The sequence below is a fragment of the Hippocampus guttulatus genome, chromosome 3 (assembly GCF_054856545.1).
Source record: "Hippocampus guttulatus isolate MCC_2025c chromosome 3, RoL_Hgut_1.0, whole genome shotgun sequence".
Taxonomy (NCBI): domain Eukaryota; kingdom Metazoa; phylum Chordata; class Actinopteri; order Syngnathiformes; family Syngnathidae; genus Hippocampus; species Hippocampus guttulatus.
Window position 1 is genome coordinate 21,087,461 of NC_141263.1, and position 21,193 is coordinate 21,108,653.

The window sequence follows — 21,193 nt, forward strand, 5'->3', positions numbered from 1 at the left end:
TCGCATATACCACCCTACTTGTTTTGCGAAATTAATGGAATTAAGTTTTTCATATTTTTCAATACCGATTTTTATTCAATTATTGGAACTATTGAAAGTAAGGATAATTTTATTTTTGCATATAATACTCTTTAATAGGAAGTTAACACAACTATAAAAAGTCAAATCAACTGGTCAATATAAAGATGAGATAAACTGGGCTGAAAAATGAAAAAAAAGTTTCACAAAAATAATATTCTATATTAATCGGTAATAATTGTTTTTTTCTGAAAATAAGAAACACAATTATACTTTTTTTGCTGCATTTGCGGTTTTCTTTCAGATTTTTTTTCCAATGAACATTTTTTCGAATGAATTTTCTATTGATATTAAGCACGTCAATCATGATACATATTTATATTGAATTATCGCCCAGCCCTAATACTAATAAAGTAACTTTCCCTGCAAAAAACAAAGCCAAGTCATTTAAGTTGTGTTTTAATTTAAAAGAAAATTGATGAATATTAAGGAAAAAGTAGCCCAAGAATACATATCTACTGAAATGACATTTCTTCGGTTCCTCTAAAACAAACAAAGCCTTGCAATTCGTGGAAATCAGGAAGGCCGCCACGCTTGATTTTGTACGGGGTGGCGGAGAGTGTGTCCATTGGCCTGGCTCTGGAGGTCGAGCAGGGCTGTTACAGTGTGTAGGAGACAGATGTGAGCTGACAAGCGGGAGAGCTGGAGCCTAGGTGAGCGTTGCCAGACCAGAGGAGAGCTGCTGGAAACGGCCACATTATCACAGTCCAAGCAGGCCCACGCGCATGCACTTGCTCATTAATTCACATCCATGCACCCCTGTCGGCTCAGAAGATGGCTGCGGTGCACACCGAGGCAAAAATGTACGCACTCAAAGGCCAATGTTGGCTTTTCTGAACGATGCAGGTTTTAGGAGCTGCATCAAAAGTGTGCCTTTATAGAAAAAAAATTCACATCTTTTTATGAAGAGAAAAGCATACCTTAGGCATTTTTGTTGTTTGTTTGTTGTCTTTGAGTATCTAAAAGGGCAAAAACAGCATGTACTGTATGTTGTATGTCCTGAATCTGTTCAGCCTGTCTGGCGAGTGCGTTACCTCATGAAGAGACGGCTTTATTGACCAACTTTTTTTTCTCCTCCCGTGCCTCCAAAGCGGATGCAGTCGAGAGAAAGTCGATAAACAATGACAGAGCGATCGTTGTTTGTCCGTAGAGCATGTAGCCCTGTCATGACTGACACACTGAGCGCTCAAGTATGTTGTAAGCTGACTGTTTCTCAGGTGAAAAAGAGAAAATGAAGATCTTGTTTCCTCACAGAAAGATACAAACAGAATAGAGAAATTGGGTTGGATTTGGGCCTGAGTGTTCCAGATTTTTTTGCTCAAACAGATGGAGATGTGGAGATGTGAGCAGCATCTACTTCACTCCAATACATGTGGATTTTTTTTTCTCCATTTTATTCAATAAACTTCAGCGGCAGTTTAGGGTGAACAATTTACTACCATCCAGCCATCCATCCATTTTCTGATCCGCTTTATCCTCACAAGGGTCGGCGGCGTGCTGGAGCCTATCCCAGCTGTCTTTGGGCAGTAGGCGGGGGACACCCTGAACAGGTTGCCAGCCAATCAAAGGGCACACATAGACAAACAACCATCCGTGCTCACACTCACACTGAGGGACAATTTGTAGTGTTTAATCAGCCTGCCATGCATGTTTTTGGATTGTGGGAGGAAAGTGGAGTACCCAGAGAAAACCCACGCAGGCCCGGGGAGAATATGCAAACTCCACATAGGAAGGCCGGAGCTGGACTCGAACCGGGTAAGTCCGCACTGTAAGGTCGACGCACCAACCAGTTGACCACCGGGCGGCCATGTTTTTTCGCACGAAATCTTCGGTGTGCGGTGTGGACAATTTGGCCAATGCGGGGACCACACAGAGGGGCGTGGTTGCTGAAATGATATACCGGAAATCATGCCACGTGGAGCTATGCGGACATTGCATTGCAGAATAAGGCAGATGTGCAGACCACTTTGCTCCCCTTTTCTATAATATGCAGTGAACTCCTGCATATTCATAGTTTGGCATTCGCAAATTCGTCTATTTCTAGATTATGCTGCAGTATTCACTGTAAAGTAGAAAATTCACAGCTTTGTCCTCAGGCCAAAGCATTTTGTCATTTTAAAAAGTGTTTTGCCACCATCTTGGATGGATGTCAACCACTCCTTGTGGCAGAGCTTCATCCTCATTCCTGTCGTTAAATCCTCTTTAATTTTGACCTGCACTCCTTTTTCACTTGAGTTGTGATATATTCTGAATCTTAATATACCCAAAATAATGGCCTTCCTCCCAAACGATGCTTCACCATCCATCTGCAGTTCACTAAAACAACACCGTGGCCACTGATATAGCCCATTCATACTCTATCGCTCCCGCTTGTCACACCGGTGTATAAATGCTAGTGTCAACACTAATGGGTAGCTTCGACCGTGGCGTGTTCTCACCAAGGTCAGAGAACATTCTTTGTCTGCTCCTCTTCTTGTTATTTTTTTCATCGAGCAAGATCCAATTTTCCTTGGTGTCATTCAATTTTGATGAATGCTTTGTCTCATAAGTGTGGGAAAAAAAAAGATTGGCCTCTCGCCAGACACATTGGCGGGCGAATATCTCCGCCAGGCCAGATACACCAGCAGACACGATGGGAAAATTCATTGCAAAGCTACATTCATTTTCCCCCTCATTTGCGGAGAATGCCCCCCCCCCCCTCACCCCACACACACATCCCTCCGACCCCCACTCTCTAAACGCTGCTTCTCATCGGACGATATCACGTGTAATGAGATGTCTACAGCCGGTTATCTTGTATTGCAACTGGTGTGGTGTTCACTGGATCTGTCGCAGCCCCTAATGACAGTCGGCAGCTGAACGAATCATCTCATTGTTGCTCCAGACCGCACAGATATGTACGATGGTAGATGAGGATGGAAAAAGAAGACTTAGGGTTTTGATAGGACGACTGGCAAAACGCAGGCAGCGGCATTGAACCGGTCCTTGTGCCTATTTTGGGAGCGTTGCGATGAGTCACAAGTAAGCGTGTGAATAAGCATGCAGGAGAAGCTCCATTCATAAATCGAATGATTGTAACGCATAAAAACATCCGCAGAAGCCACGGAGAGGTGAACGCTGCAGTCATTTTTGCATTTTCATTTGTTTTTTGATCTGACTGATCAAGAACAGTTGACGCAAGAAGATACATTTGTAAATTAGCAGTGGCGCACGTGTGTATATATATATATATATATATATATATATATATATATAGACCAACCTGCAACATCTTAATCTTTTTTTATACCTTTTTAGTTTAGATTTGAATATCTTCTAATGCCTCCTCTATGATGTCATTTGAATTTGTTTGTAGTTTAATGACAGTTTTATATATTATTGAGATGACTCATCAATCTAGGCAACCAACAACTGATCGACCTACATGTTTTGTTTTTTTTTGTGTTGTCTGTGATGATGACAGTCTGACACTGGAAACTTTTCAAGTTTCCACTGTTGTCCTTTTGTATTTATTGCATATTAAGCTTCATTCTATTTTGCAGTCTCTCTTATTTAAGACCCTGTTTCAGGATATTAGTCTTGCTCCAAGGTATCTTATTGTTTCACCTTGAGAGGATTTGCTGTGGCTCCCAACGCAACCGCAGATAATTCTTTCTTCGCCGCGCTCTCGTCCGGCCCGGCCAAGTGTGTGAGCTTGACTTGTGTGCAAAGACATGTCCGCGAGGCCGGAGGGCTGACAGCCTGCATCCCTAACAGCTCATCTTTGCCCCGCCGGCTTCATCCAGAAAGCCACAGGACAAGAGGATTTAATACAGCGCAGCAGTGCTCCTCTCCAGAGGGGATTTACCGGAGCGCTGCCGGCGCAACTACAGCCAGGGCTGCCCCGCTAGCAACCACTTACAGTGCACACACACACACACACACACACACACACACACACGGGTATTTTTATACTCACCTATTCACAGCTGTCTTCTCCACTTGGCCATGTTCTGCTCAGCCATCTCCTCTTTTCATCTGCACTTCATGTTCCTCACTCACATTCTGCCTTCCCTGCCCATCACATATTCTCAAAACTACTTTGCACTCCATTAGAATTTAGGATTGTACATTATGATCAAGACGTACCACCAAACTTTTCTTTTTTAGTGTTTTTCGACACTGTCCACCCATTTTCTATTGCAGTTGTCCTCATGAGACTTAAAGGGGAGCTGGAGCCTTCCCCACATCTCAAACATCAGACACTGTGAGGCAGACTTGCTAACCACTGTAAATAATCAAATTACTCTGGATAAGAAGCGACGCAGGTGAGAAAGTTAAAGCGAGAAGCCTATGGGCTTTTTCCCCAGCAAAATGGGTCGTGGCGGTGAAGAGCGTTGATGTGATGGGCCGTGATTGTTAGCAGCCTTTAACGCAGCCTCAGCATTGTGCTTCACCTCGCGCCCGCATTCTCACGCGCCACCATCATACCCTCACAGCCAAACGTAAACAGCAGCCGGCGTTGCAAATGTTTTTATTGATTAAAAGAGACGTGGCCTGGAAAACCAGAAATCCGTGTGGGGGGTGTGTTTGTCAACATACGGAATATGAAGGGGATAAACGGGAAATGGCTTTCTGAGAAACAGAGAGTGAGATAGCAGGAGAAGCTAAAAAGCTCTTGGATGAAATGGACACACACACACACACACCTACAGACTCCAAATACAATGAAATAACCCAAAAGTTAGCATATACGGCATCCTCGTTGGTGCATTCATATCTCCATATGCATATATATAGAATATATAGCCTCTATTATCACCGCCACTTACACTGCAAAGCTCTCATGAATAAAACATGCGACAGCGGCTCGCGATCATGCATGCATACTCATTCTGTGCAGACAACACACGCACACACACACACACACGCGCGCGCGCGCACACACACACACACAGACACATGCATATTTGCAATCTGTATAGGCAGATGTGCAAACTGAGTGCAAACCTGTTAAATGGACCATTAGTTTCTTGAGTAGCTATGGCAGATGACATCTGACAGATCTCACTATTTAAGGAGAGCTGTGGTTTGAATATGAGTGTAAATGTTTATCTATTTGCAATTGACTGCCGACCAATTTAGGGTGTACCCCGCCTGTCACTCCAAGCCAGATGAGGTCCCTCGCAACCGTCATGAATAAGAATGCCATAGATTGATGGACATACAGTACATTACAGTAGTGTGTAAAAGTCGCAAAAGGTGTTATTTTAGCAATGCTATAATGACCATTCCGAAGTAGAATAGCATAATTGGAATGTGTGTGTGTGTGTGTGTGTGTGTGTGTGTGTGTGTGCTTGTGATAGTTTTGAGCTGTAATATACTATTCACCACTAGGTGACAGACATGGTTTAGTTGCACTTGCGCTGGCTTGTTTACTGCCCTGTACTACTACAACAATAGTAGGACTAATAATTTTTTTGCAGATTTGGAATGGCATGCATGACAAACAGTACTTGAATAATAATGACATTTTTTGTGAGTTGATTCTTGTAAATAAATAAATAAGGCACAAAATCAGTTCTAGTACCGGTACTTGATGTTGATTTGCTGTTCAGTAGCTTTGTGTCGTCCTTGAATGGTAATTTTTAGGCAAGAGAGCTCTTTACGCAGGAAAAAAATTTCCCTTAAAAAAATTAATGCAGTAACAAACAAAGGAGGGCACGTGTGAGTCCATCAGTGAGTTGCTGTCAGTATTTTTGGTCCGCTCAGTTCGTCCAAGTTGTCAGTGACAGCCAAACAGCATTGAGAACAGAGTTTCTGGTACTATGTCACATGCAGGAGTCGTACAACTTACACACAACCAAATACTGAAAAAAAATCTAACTGTTGCATACTTTTCAGTCCCACAGACTTCAATTATGTGTCTCGTATTGTTTTTATTTCACCAATCACCATGCCGTGCATGTACAGTGTGTGTTGCTTTAATTTACTTTTTTTTCTTTCTATTTGGCGATGTATGATGTGGAAATTACGTTCTCGATGCCAAATGGCTGAGACTGGACCCACGTAGGTCTGCCCGAAAAACAGTCACATCAGCAATTTTTTTTTGTCTAGTTCAGTCACATTCGACCACGTGGCTTGGTCTAGCATATTAGCGGCTAATGATGGGATACCAATGACTTCACAAATGTCTTTTTGTTTGTTTGTTTTGTTTGGTTTCATTCCAGAGATTTGTTTGTTGACTCGCGGCAGACGTACGGCCAGCGTGCGAGCCGACACATACTGTCGTCTCTACTCGCTGTCGGTGGACAACTTCAATGAGGTCCTGGAGGAGTATCCCATGATGCGACGGGCCTTTGAGACAGTTGCCTTAGACAGACTGGACAGGATTGGTAAGGATTTGTCTCTTATGTCCACATTTCCACCAACCCTAAACCTAACACACAAATCCCAATCGAGCCTTAATTGACTGTATTGAGTACAAAGAGACTATTAGGGACAAAGTTTTCACATTTATCAAAGTACATACAGTATTGTTATATACATACAGTACATTTGGATCATTTTAATTGAATAAATTAGGATTCCTTTTAAGGCTATAAGGCTTTATTTAACAAAACAAGTGAATAGATAATGATATAGAGAAAGAAGAACTAAGATACGATATGTTAAATTTATACATTCATTCCAGCTCTCGGTACTGTTTGCTCCTTCTCAGTTTCATGAATGGTGGTTGACGACAGTGATGCCCCCGTGTACCATAAGCAATCATCAAGTCTGCCATGGGAAATTATCCAATTGCACACAAAGGTTCAAAAAAATAGATTATATATTTACTCCGAATAATGTATCTTTGTTCGACTATATGTCAGCAATTTATAGTGACGAGCATGACAATTAAATATTCTTCTACATAACAGATACAGTATATATATTTTGTTATGTGCCAACAGTTTACTTTGACCTGCACAGGGAGCAAAATTCTAATTTAATAAGACCTCCGTCAGCGACTTCTCCACCCCGCCACCCCGTTTTGTGGAAATTGTCGGGCGAACATCACGTTTGAGCACTCGGCCAAGCCGTTGAAAACTTCGGTCAAAGCTTTTGAATTCCCCGTTTGCTCCACATTGCAGACAATTGATATTCTCAGCATATCCATCAGTCTACTCAAAGCCCTGCGCAAATAAAATATTCACAATGAGAGGCACGTCCGTATCATCACTCAGCCGTCACTCGCCGACTCGGTTTTTATCCTCGGCTATGTTTAGCAGGGAGGATAGAGACATTGCTTATAGGGGGGAGACTCTTTGTCGCAAATGGCTGCCTTGAAAATATACGGCGGGCTGATTGGGATCTTCGAGATGGTCTCCTGTGTACAGCCCTTTATCCTGGCTGTATGTCCCTCTCTCCCTTAATAAAGTCACCGGCGCACCGTATAGCGCTGACGCACAAATTAATGACTTACTTGATGGACTTGCACAATCTGATTAGAGGTTTTGCGAGCGATTAGCAAGCAGGTGGATTGGGGGGTTGTCCTCGGAGGAAGCGCTCCAGCCGCATAGAGCACCCAGTCATAACGGACGGCTTGATCTGCATCTAATTGCATTTGGAATATTTTGGGGTTATTCAGGCTGGAATTGAGAATGGCAGGCCTACGAATTGACCCTTTACCACTCGATTATGGCTAATGGACTTAGAGGTCAGGGCTTGTGCAGTTTCTGAGGGAGGGTGGAGTCAGCTAGTCTCTTTGACCTTGGCAGTCCTTGACAGACTTGACTTTGAGAGCGGCGTTGGCAAGCCATTAACAATTCCAAAGCAAGTAAAACCTCAGAACAGCTGCTGTAAAAACATCCTTGAACCCTGAAATCATCACATGCGGTAAATCACGATATATAACAAGAAACATTTGTTGTCTTCTCATATTTTGGTGGGGGGGGGGGGGGGTTGAGGTATATTTTTGGAACCTTGAAAGATCATGTCATTTTTTTGAAAGAATTTTAGGATTAAAAAAAAAATCAATTACGGTAGTGTTGCTGCCCAACTATACTTTTTGTTTGTCACGAAAGGTGGTGCTGGAGGACCACAAAAAGCAGGCAAGAGGGAGGAGCAGGGTGAACGTGACAAATTAATCAAACACTGAGAAAACCAAATCCCAAACAAGCAAAGTCCTGAAAACAACAAGAATTCAAAGTAACAACAAAACCCATGGCATCAGCAAAAATATGACATGATAAACACAAACCAACAGAAGCGACAGACACAAAGACCCGACACCGAGTGGTCGGGCCGGGAGTCCTTTTAACAGAAAACCTACTAATGACATGATGACCAACAGGTGTGCCGCTGTAGGAGGAGCCCTACATAGCCACCTGTTAGTCCCAAACAAATCAACTGTGACAGTGTTGATTTTTATGTTGCCTGACAAAAATGTAATGTATCATATTATATCTTGATGAATTGACATGTTAAAATGTGTATAAATGGAAAAATAATGTAATAATTGCATTTATTCAAGTATTTACCGAATTGCCCAGTAAAGATAATATTTGTTTGAATGACCTTATCGGGATTTGTTTCTTTATTTATTTGTTTACTCCACTTTACTCATGATGATCACCATGACAGATATAGTCATTCATTCAGTCAGTCAGTTTGTTTGATTTTAGATTTCTTCTTTTTTGGTCCAAAAGCCACCCAAATGAATATGCATCCACTTGCAGAAAGGTTTGTTTGTCTATGGAATTGCGCAGTCAGAGCTACTGAGACATAAACCGACTCCAGTTTGAGGCTGTCATACTTCCTCGTTTCTGGGTGGTTTGTATCCCACCTGTCTTTTATTGCTGTTTCTCTTTGTCGCCACTCTGTTTGTCTTCCCCGTTGCATTGTGCAATCTCATTATCTCTTTCTTGAGCATTTTGCTGTGATTCCTCTGTACCCTTTTTGTGCTAGCTTCCACAGGCGAGGGATGCTGTAAAATAAGGTTGTCGCTCGAGTACACAAAAAAATGTCAGCTGAGCACTATCTGCTGACAAGATATGCTCATTCTTGTTTTTTTTCCCCCTCCCTTTCTTTCTCCCCGGTCGCTGTCTGTTTGTGTGTCTGTTTCTCTGTATGCTTTGATAGGCAAGAAAAATTCCATCCTGCAGCATAAGGTGCAGCATGACCTCAGCTCGGGTGTCCTCAACTACCAGGAGAATGAAATCATCCAACAAATTGTGCAGCACGACAGGGACATGGCCCACTGTGCCCACCTCCTGCAGAACGCCCCTCCCCAGACACCACCTTCGCCCACACCTGTCATCTGGGCCCCACTAATCCAGGCGCCTCTCCAGGCGGCCGCCGCCACCACCTCGGTCGCAATCGCTCTCACACACCATCCCCACCTTCCACCGACTCTTTTCAGGCCTCCGGTTTCAGTGCTGGGGTCCCTGAAGGATCCCCCCAGTCGGCAAAAGAAGTTTCACACTTTTGGGCCGTCTTCGCCAGCTCCTGGGTCTGCTGGGGATTCTCCCGTCAGCACACCTTCGAAACGGCGCACTGGTGTGGACATGTCCTTCCTGGCCTCTTTTCAGGCTCAGCATGTAGAAACAGGTTCAGGGGCAACTAGCTCTAGCCAACAGGGTTCAGGTAGTGGAGGCCACCGTGGACTGAATGAGAACAAGTCAGGGTTTAGTGTGAGCGGCTCCTCTGCGCTTCCTCGCAAACCGTACTCATCATCCGGTTCGCCCTCATCGAGTTTGGCCCAGCTACACTCACAACCACACCATCAGCAGCCTTTTCGCTCCACCACCCCGCCTTTATCCAATTTGTTCCGCCAAACATCGACGGGTGGAAGCACAGGGTCGGGAATAAGCGGAAGTGCAGTCGGCGCCTGCGGCGGTGCAGGAGACTGGCCTCTGAGTGGAGAAGTCGGAGGGTCTTTGGAAGGGGCGAGCGGAGGTGATGGTGGATGGGCCAGTGAGGATTTTACAGCCACAATGACGGAAGCGAGTACGCTGAAATTCTTCAGATTGGGAGCAGCTCCCGGTGGATCAGTGGGGGGTGTCTCAGGGGAATCACCGGGAGGGGTTTCTGAAGGATCAACAGGTGGTGCCTGTGACAGAACAGCAGCAGGGGTCTCAGGCGGTGTTACCTGTGTGTCAGTAGCAGATCCAGCCAGAAGATCTTTGGGAGGGGTCTCGCTTGCAACACTAGGAAGGGCTTCTGGCGAATTATTCATCGGAAGGACTACTGGCGGTTCATTCGAAGGGACCTCTTTAGAATCAATGTTATCAACCACCACTGGAGGATCATTAGGGAGGGCTTCAGTTGGGACAGCGGGAGAGACCTCTGGAGATTTACTGGTCTCCACAACTGCCGCAGGATCATTAGGGACGACTTCCCGTGGCTCAGTAGGTGGGACTTATGAAAAATTAAGTGTAGCAGTGACCAATAGCGGATCGCTGGGGCGACAATCTTTTGGATCAAAGGTTTCTGGAGGGGCGAACGGAGGAGTAGCTGTGGGTTCTCTTATTGGCATTTCGAGTGACTGTCTAATATCAACTCTTGGAGGAGGATCTCTGGGATGGGCTTCCAGTGGAGCTGCAGCGAGCTACATCAAGGTAGGTCCAAGTGGGACAGGGGGAGGGGGGATTGCCACACATAATAGCAGGACAACAGAGGGCGCAGTAGGGGGCCATGCAGTAACTGGTGCTTCAGGGGGGTCTTCTGGTGGCACCACAGAGGGACTTATTTCTTCTACACGCTGTCAGAGCCCAATATCTACTGGCTCTTCCAGCGCCATACCAGGACAGCTTCTCTACAATCAGCCACCCCCCAAGCCTCCTCAAGTGACCCCCTTGCAACAATTTGCTGGAGGGGGCAGGACTACAAGTGGCTTGAACCTCCTCCACTCCCCACCGCACGGCTTCTCATCTTCAAGCAAAGGGGATAATGGCCAGCAGCCCAGCGAGGGTTCACCGTCATCACTTGGGCATTTTAGCCTGGCAGGTCTCCAGTCCGGATATCTTCCACACCAGTTGTCTTTGGAGAGGTCTGCCTTAGCTTCTCTGGCCCAGTACGGTTCAGCCAACGTCTCGCCATGCCTTACTCCGGTGGCACCGAGCCCAACTATTCAAAGCCCGGTGACAAGCAGGACTTTCCACTTCAGCGACACATCCAGTGCCACAGGATCCCACACTTCTCTGCTCATGCCTCAGTCCTCTCTTCCTTCACATCCGTCGGTCCAGACACACACCGCAGGAAGAGATATACAGCCCGGTCGTTTTTCTGAGGATCTAAAGCTGCTATCTAGCTCGCATTCATCTCTTCCCCAGGAGGTGGCCCAGGCCTTAGGGTACCAAACTGCTTGCTCCTCTGTGGAAACCGGTTATTACCCCTCACCTTTCTCCTCACCCACTCTCAAATCCAAAACCTGTAGCTCGGTTCCCGGTCATTTGACTCCTCCAATTCAGCTTTCTCCAGGCCACCCCCATCAAACTCACTCTGTCGTAGCCTCGCCATCCCCGTCGCTCCGGAGGGGCTCCTCTGTCTACTCGTCAGATCTCGAAACTCAAGCAGTCCGCTCAAAGCTTCCTTCCAATTTGTGAGGATTGATCACACCCTCCTGTGCTCCTCCAGACTGAAACGCATACAAACGTGAGCTCACGTGGGATTGCTTTCATTTTCTTTGATCAGATGTCACTATTCTGCTTTTTATTTTACCTTAAACTCGCTGTGACTTAATAGACACTTTACCAGGTAACAATCTTTTATGCTTGGTCTTATTCTTATTTACGTCATGTATATAGATAGAGGTATATTTAAGTAATATGTTAATCGAGGAGGGTGTGAAAATGATCTCTATTTAAAGGACTGTCATTTCTTGACAGGAGAGGGCAGTTCAATACTCAAATATTCATTTTGTCTGCAGGCACCTATGCACTAACACCTGCATCCAAGGCTTTTTGTGTGTCTCAACAAAAGTGATCTACATTTTTTTTTGCTAAAATGATACATGTCATATGGGATCGCATATTGTTGATTCTCAAATGTATAGACTGTGCTTATTTATCATGTGTAACTGTGTATACCTTTTGAAACCTTATGGCACACACAAAAAAAAAATTAGGAAACCAAAAAAGACTTCCAGTAAGGTAAATCCTTCCAACCCCTTATTTTATATGACTCTATTGTAATATTATTATTAATAATAATAATAATGTATTTGAATGCAGGGCGAAGAGGAGGCCAGCAAGTGAGCTGGCCTCCATTTCACTGTGGAGATTACTGCAGCATGTGTGTCCCAACAAACTCACTTTGTCTTCCAAAATCATGCCGCTAAACCCTTTTCCAACGCCCGTGTCATTCCGTTCGTCCCGAATGTGTGTGGCTGCTGCACAAGTGTGCGACTCAGCCGAAAAGTTCGATGCAAGGCAAGACTTTGCGTTTTTTCCATTTGTTTTCCACGTTAAAAAAACTCAGACTTTCATGAAGCATGGGTTGTCTGTGTTGATTCTCAGCCATCCAAGTCATTAGTGTGACACAGAAGCTGCGGTTCATCCTCTAAATTTGAAGTGAAAGCAACCAGAGCATCTGCCTCTGATTCAACTTCAGTGGGTGAACCGCAGCTTGCGTGTGGTGTGGCGTAGCACTTGAACCATTTGAAAAAAAATAAATATACATCAAATTTTCAGCGTTGAGAATGGAAATGAACAATGTGATATGCTTATTATGTTGTCTTCTATGGCTGCTATCGGATCAACATGGGAACGTCTCTGATGTTGAATGTATGGACATTTAGCACCGGTTAAAAAAAATGGAATTACTGTAGCACCAAAACAAGACTGTTCTGTCACTTAAAAATGGCAGTCGGGTTCAATATATTGGACAAGTTTTCATCAGCAGCCGTTTCTGTTGCTAAAGTGGCCTTTGAGAAGACTTATTGAGCATTATTACATGCTTACGATTAAAACGTGTTAAAAAGTAGCATCTTCCCCAATGCTATCATGCAATACTTCAAGTGTAGCAGAAAGCATGTGTGTACTAATGTTGGTACTGTTGAGACCGTTTGGGTGCAGAGAAGCATAACACTATTTTAATTCTCTTTTGTTTTGTTTTGTTTCATGCTAAGGTTCTTTTGAGGAGCTACCCGGTGGAATTGTACCCTAGAGCGGATGTAGCGCAGCTTCACAATAGCTTACTATTATGTCGGTCTCTGATGGGTACACTCCATTTTCATGCTCTAACGTCAAATTCTTTACTGTCAGTCAATTGTCATGCCCTTTCTTCGACAGACTGTAGATTACAGACATAGGCACTTTATCCTCCGAACCAACTTTTAAAAGGTAAGAGATCCCACAAAAGGCAAGGGGAAAAAAGGAATCAGCATGTGTGTTCTTACTGCTTTTATGTGTGTGGTGTGCTCAGAAAGACCAAACACAGCATGCATATTGCAATCAGAAACTTTTGACACATTTCATGAGCAGCTCGGGGGGGAGGGAAAAAAAATCACTCTTAACACAACCCACACCACAGCGTAATCGCTCATGATGGTTTTCGAGAGACTTGCAAAGATCAAACCTTTGCTGACTTTGATTGCGAGGGTTGGGAAAATGCTCAAATGGGGTCAGATTTTCATTTTAGCCAAAAATGAGTTGGAGGCAGACAAGGACAGGGGATATGTTTCAACTAGTTGGTCTGCAGCTCATCACCGATACGCATACATCCGAGCAGGTTCCTCTCCAACAGCTGAGGCCCCATCGACTCGGTCGCAGCAGCCTAATTTAACAAGACGTTTGCAAGGCTAAAATGGAGTCACTTACAGAAACACACACAAATCGGCACTCTGTGGCAATCTCCCTCTCATTAAAGCTTACCCACAAGTGGATATAATGAGGTGCAGCACACACGCAGGACGTGACACTGCTGTTTACGTATTTAGACGCATGCAAATCAAATAGCAACAAGGATGCTTCTTAAACACCCTTAAGATTTTATTTCCAAAGAGCAAGGGGTCATTTCACATGCAGAAATTTGAAGTATTTTGATTTTCAGTTAGACGTTCGATTAGAGGAAGGGACCCAAATGCAAAACTTAAAACTAATTATCTTTGGTCTAAACAGAAACAAATTTAATAACTGCAAACAGCTCACAGTAACTTCTTCAATAAATGACATATTTTCAAATAAAAGACTATAAACATTTTACAATGTATGCCATCTTTTTTTTTCTTTTTTGGAAAAGACAAAATTAATAGTTTGCCCCTTTTTTTTTAAAGAATTGAACGATGCAGATCGATAAGTATCTGAGGCTGTAGAGCTAAAAATCGGAGTACTCATACATGTATCGACACTGTCCCGATAAAGATATTTGGTATAATAACACTTACTTCATGAGATCTACGTTTCAAGAGATTTCACTAAATGTCATTTCAATTAGGCATCTCATGTTTGAAAACAAAAAAAGGAACATTTTTAAGACCACTACCTATGTCGCAGAACTGTAGTCTAAATTGTCCAAAGGCGTGAATGTGAGCGTTAATGGTTGTATGTCCAGATGTGTCATGTGATTGACTGGCATCCAGTCCTTGGTGTACCCCACCTCTTTTGACGACATAACACCTGCAATATACGGCACATGAGTGTTTTAATAGATTGTATATGTTCGAAGTACTAAGTAGCCTTTTATCGAGCAGCGAATCATTTTTGATATCCAAAGTGGGGCTTCATAAACTTGGAACACTTCACTATAGAAGATGACCACTCAGCGAAGTTGTTGTTGTTGTTTTATTTTTTTACTTGTATTATTGGAGGTTTTCTGTGATTGGCTGGCGACCAGTCCAGGGCATACCCTGCCCCTTGCCCAGAGTCAGCTGGGACACGCTCCAGCTCACTCGTGTCCCTAATGAGGAAAAGCACTATCAAAAATGGAGGGATGAAAATGTAACACCTTGAACATTATATTTTTAGCAATTCGCAACGTAGTTAATCGTTTGGTCTTTGAGGCATTCAAATCTTGAGGTAGCATGAAGATCGTATATTATTGGTTCGGCTATATTTAACCTTCAATTTTATCTTTCGTTGGAGTTGAACGGGAACCCAGCCAACATATTTTAAGAGCGCACCCATTAACAATCCAAACTTTCTCACCGTGGTTTTCCACAGTTTTGGAGCTGTATTCTACCTTCAAAATGTATCTTGAATTGTATAACTTCAAGGGTATTGGATATTCTATTAAAAAGTTAGACCAACACTTGTACATCACTATATTCAAAAGCTTTTGCACCAAGTTACTTTATTCTCCTGGAATTACATCATATACCTTCCTCTTCTCGTGGCTCAAACTCCAAAAGCGGAAAAAAAAATAAAATTAACCCTGCTGCAGTGCTAGTGTGACTCATAACTGTGTGCGGAAAGTCATGTCATGAGTCTACTTTATCACCATCCAGTGGACCAAAGGTTGCAGAGACCGAGCCCTGGAGGGTGCTACGACGGAGGATGGAGTGAACGCTAAAAATAGTTTTGATTGAATCGATCACGATTACCACAAGTGGAATCATGTGGCAGGGGAGAATTACCTACCTCCTCACAGTGCGACCTTAGAGAGGTTTGAAGGTGTTGACCGTGGAACCACCGAGGGAAGACAAAAGAGGCCGGCGTACTGCTGGGTACTGACACTGATGGGAGACTTGTCACTGGAGGGCATCCTGCAGTTGCTCTGGTGTGGAAGCATGCATGGGAATTTGAGTTAGTAAATCCAATCGTGTTTTACAGGGTGGCAAGGGGTGCCAAATGTCACCCCAACCAAAGGTTTTGCAATCCCACCTGCCACCCCATTGCCTCTGTCAATACAAAATTCATCCACCCATTATTTTCTAATCCGCATCTCCTCACGAGGGTCGCGGGCATGCTGGAGCCTACCCAGGCTGCCTTCGGGCAGTAGGCAGGGTACACCCCAAACTCGTTGTCAGCCAATCACAAAGGCACACAGAGACGAACAACCATTCGTGCTCACAGTCACTCCCAGTGACAATTTAGAGTGTTCAACCAACCTGCCACGCATGTTTTTAGAATGTGGGAGGAAACTGGCATACCCGGAGAAAACCCACACATGCATGGGGAGAACATGCAAACTCCACACAAGAAAGACAGAGGTGGAATCGAACCCTGCACCTATACGCTGGGAGGCTGACGTGCTAACCAGTTGATCACCGTGCCGACCCAATAATAAATTCAAATATTTGATTATAAATATTCCTTCCATTGTCTGTGTAGTGTGCATGAACGGTTTATAAACAGTTTCGAATGTACTGCCAAACTCCGATGCTTCCCCCCGTTTTAACCCTTTCAGGGACAGCGGTTACTACAGTGGACAGTTTATGTGATCAGGTTACAGTGTAACCTGTTCTAACTATTACATGTTGTCATTATTGGTGCACGAAAGGGTTAAAGGCAAAAAATGGTTGCATCAGACCACAGGTGGAGCACCGTTCAAGGAAATCCGGAATGTCATTGCAGTCGTCTAATGCTGGGCTTACATCGAACGATTGTCACAGTCGTAAAAACTGAAAGTCTTCAGGAAGTTTTCGAGTTTTGGAGGAGTCTCTGCATCATCTCCCATCATCTTCCATCAATTGCGGGCGTATCGTTAGTCAGTAAAACTCACGTAAATTTTCAACAACCCTCAACTGAACCTCTTGCCACCCCAGGTGTAGCGTCCTCGATTCGCCACTGATGCCGACTATTTGTTTTTGAAGGGTTTCGCCGCCAGAAGGCATGAGTCCGATCTCTTACAGAGATCAGCACAAGCCTGGGATCGATTCGTCATCGTCTTCTCTGTTGTAACTTCTTACGAGCGATGACTGCATCTCTGTAAAATGTTGCTTAGAAGCATGGAATTTGTTGATGAAGATAAGCCGTTTAAAAAAAAAAAAAATTTTTTTAACTGTATTTATTTTTTAAATTGATGACAGTGCTGGTTTGCGTTAATGTAATGGAAAGAATGAAGAAGTGGGCGGCGGGTGAGGTTTCATAATAATAATAATTCTCCAGGGTCAAGAACATTTCCCAACCGGCAAAGGACTGCGTAATCTGTCTTTGCGAGTCAAAACCATGAAAATAACCGAAACTGGAGTAACACGTTTTTCACCTGACAGCAAATGATTCGACTTGAAGGGGATTTGCTATTTTCATCCTCCAAGACTATTTGCGTAATATACTTGTATGGCTACGTCAGCTGGGAATTACACAGGAAGGCAAATGAAAGAAAAAGAACATAGAGGCTGACTCACTTTCTCAAGCGGCAAACAATTTTTCATGATGTCTCCCCGTCAGAGGAACACGGAGGTTTGAGGGCAGCGCGGGAGCAAAACAAAAGCAATGAAGGCCATTGGAAGGATCACCAAAACTGACAGTGTTGCATTCAAAACACTTGCATGCATCTTATTTGGAGGTCCGCCATGCTGCCTTTGTTTTTATTTTATTCTTTAAAATGAATGCAAGTCAAAGTTTTCAACTAATTATTCAACAAAATGTATTCATATCAAATGTATATGAAATAGTTTGTTTTAATTTAAATCGAATGTTTGTCTTTTTTTTCAACCAGTTCCTCTTGATTGGATTGATTGAGACTGACGGGTGTGAACTTCAATTCGACGCTTATGTGCTTCGCTTGGCTCCGAAGTTACCTTCGTTTTCACGTCGCAAACATTCTGTTTGCTGCACCTCCAATTTCACCATCTAATCATGACCTCTCACTTGCCTTTTGTGCTGCCCAGCTGGCGCGTGACTATCGGTGGATGAATCAGCGATGCACAATAATGGAATCGTTTGCTATGATTGAGGATTAGAGAAGCCAAATCGAACCTGGGTTTTGATCAAGGAGAAATGAGGCATTTCGCTATCTGCACAGAAGGCTTGGCATACACCTTTAAATTGATCGATCGAGTTGAGTCGGACCATCTTGTTCCTCCCCTTTCGTCCATTTGAATTGTACTTCTCATCTGTTCTCATCGGTCCTTAAAAATGACATTTAATCCAGAAACTTAATGTCCACGTGTAACAGTTCGGTTAAAAATCACTCTGTTTCGTTACCATGACCAGTGGGGGGTGGAGCTTAGGTGGTACGAAGAAGCGAAAGCCACTCAGCGTTGCTCCTTTTTTTTGTTTTTTTTTTTTGCTTTATTTAGCAACTAGCTACAAATCTCGTGACCTTTCGTGGACTTACTGGACACCCCTGGTGAATCTGAGACTCCTTACATTGTAGTTTATGTTCACCCCCATGATTGCAAATGAATGGCACTTTTGCGCTAAGCAAAAACCCACGCCGACCCCCAAAATTATCCGGGTCTTATGTGTACTCCATGAGGTACTCCAGAGACCCACTATTTGTAAGCAAATTATTCAAAATGTTCACTTTATATCTGCTGCTTAAATGAATCATTTACTGTTAAGAATAATCAGAAAAAAAGAATGTCACATGCTTTGTGATACATTTTAGTTCGCGGAGATTTTCGTTTTCATAACTGGGGTAAACAAATGCAACAATAATTTTATACAAGACTTCTATTGGGTATCAGTCATTCTTTACATTCTTTAGGCATTTGAAAATCTAAAAGTAAAAGTGACACATTACAGTAGTTTGTTATTTGTGTGACATTTTCAAGTGAAAGAGATTTTTTTATAAAACAGATTTTTATTACCGTAATTAAGTTTTAGGCTCAGATTGAAAATATGAAATTTGATAACAAGCCACAGGACTGAGTTTGATTTTAATATTTAATATAAATATGTGACCTGGAAGTTTGGTAACCTCTCTTTGTAAAGCTATGTTGGGTAGATTGTATAGACTCATATGACTAATATAATAGCCACCAAGGTAAAAACAAATGCAAGAGCAATTTTTGGAGGACTTAGAAGTAGTTTAAATCCAAGCAATCCAATTTTTTGGAGGACGTATTTTTTCTTGCTTGGATATATATCAGATTGATGAATGGATGAATTTGTAAGAAACCAATCACAAATAAGTGGGGTAACACCGCAACAGTGATGTTGGAGTGATTTGCCTCAAGTGCGCCACTCCACATGCGGTCTTCCAAGTGGACATAAATGAGTTGAACACAATGCGCCAAAAAAATATTTTCATTGTAATTCATTAAGCCAATCATAACAATGCTTCAATGCTTTGCCTTTGATGTACATATTATGATTTCTTTATGGAGCATCATTGGGATTGCTTGTCGCAGCTAACAAGCTAACATTTACTTTTGTTCATCATCCGGGTGATGCAACCCCTCAAATGATATACACAAGACCAACAGTTCATATGGTACACCGGAATCAGGCTGCTCGCTCCCCGGCCTTTTGTTTAGCGTTGCGTCTAATACAACCATCCTCTTTTGCCGCTCTAGTGAGATGGAATGACACGACGGTAATGTCACGCTGACCGCAAAGTGTGCAACGCATATATTTGTGTGTGTGTGCGTGTGTGTGTGTGTATGTGTGATGTCGGGCAGTTTAACCTGCATATGACCCAGTTTAAGAATAGCACGTAGCAATTGATTCAGAGAGCACGGCCGGATCCTTCAGGGTTGTAATGATATTCCGCTGTCGAGATCGTGGCTCACTTGTCAATGTGACACTGTGTTACTTCTAGCGACTGCCTGTTTGTTTAAAAACAAATCTACGTATATACATGAAGAAAAAGAGGGATGCACATTTCAAATTGTCAGCTGGAGAGAATACAAAACAGAACCTCATTTTTATGAGGTGACAACCTCTTAAAGCCTCCTTTTCTTTAAGATAATTATGTACTATAACCCCGTGGTGAGCGGCATTCTTTCCAATGTACTTATACTTACCAAGCTTAGTATTTCCATAGGACTTACTTACTGTATATTTCTGTATTTGCTTTAGACTCTAATAACTGATGTCACCACGTGTACAGTTCTTGACATGTCTATTTATATTTTGTTTTTGTCATAACAAGCATATGTAAGACTTTCTACAGGGAAGGCTCAGCCTGTGTGTGTATATGATGCGTTCAAGGACACACGAGGAACAGCACTCTTTTGAACGCTCCTGCTCACGATCAGAGTGATTATTTAAGATGATTTATTTTCTGCTTTTAATACGGGATAAAGCAATAATGAACACGCGAGGCTGGCACAGGACTGTATTTGTGTGTGTGTGCGTGTGCGTGTGTGGGTGTGTTGGTGAGAGAAGCGGGATCCACAAATGCATTGTCAATAAGCACACATGCTGGATGAAATCATAAGGTATAGAATAAAATTAAAAAGGAACAATTGCTTGGAGTATTTCTTGTCATCCCCCCCCCCACACACACACATACACACATATTTTGTTCTTCATTTACCATATGTACATTTATGGTCACCTTATTAGGTACGACTGCACGGTCTTACGTAATGAATTAACGCTCTGTTTTTGGCATTGTTGAGCAAACTTTTGTTTTGTTAACATTCACCACAAAATATCCCATTGAGAATATTTATTTGCAATTATTTAGTCCTGATTGCACACGACAGTCTCTAATCCAGTCTGCTTTTTGTTTTATTTGTCGGAGCCGGAATCAAACCCTGCACCTCTGCACTGTGAGGCGGACGTGCTAACCAGTCGCTCATCATTCCACCGTATTTTGAAATTCCTCTCTTTAAAATATATATATATTTTTTTAATTGGGTTGCAAAGACTACAGGTCACAATAATGGCAGAAAAAAAAAGATTTATCTTGGTGTATTTATGTTTTATACAAATTTGAAGAGGGGTGTGTAGACTTAATATATCTACTGTCCATACACACACAGTGGAGCAGCTGCACACAAGAAGCGGTCAAGAGGCAGGTTAGACTCCTCAGACTGCCACAAATGTCAGACTGTAAAGAAAAAAAAACAAAGAAAAGCAGGACAGTGCGAATGTGCCCCTGTGAGCAGTCAACCATCTGCTTCATTAGAATTCCCCTTTGAGGTAACCTTCCTATCTCCAAGAGCAACTCATTGAAAGTGAAGGGCTTTGTTTTAGACTGTCTATTGTAATTACACATTATTCTCTTCCTCTGATGCCTGCCTGCCTCGAGACTCGAGGCAACCATTCGCCATGTGACGGAAACGGTGGAAGCGCACGTTTGCGTCCATGTG

The 21,193-nt window shown here is 43.1% G+C and overlaps 1 protein-coding gene across 1 annotated transcript in view; it reads left to right on the forward strand.

The window, feature by feature from the left end:
• LOC147207838 (uncharacterized) overlaps positions 1-20,343 on the forward strand; it is an 85,972-nt gene extending 65,629 nt beyond the window's left edge. Inside the window, exons 7-8 of the mRNA XM_086107379.1 lie at positions 6,288-6,452; positions 9,184-20,343. Of these exons, the coding sequence (XP_085963505.1) occupies positions 6,288-6,452; positions 9,184-11,648 (2,630 nt within the window). The 3' untranslated portion in view covers positions 11,649-20,343. The remainder of the gene's footprint in view (positions 1-6,287; positions 6,453-9,183) is intronic.
• Positions 20,344-21,193: the final 850 nt, after the last annotated feature.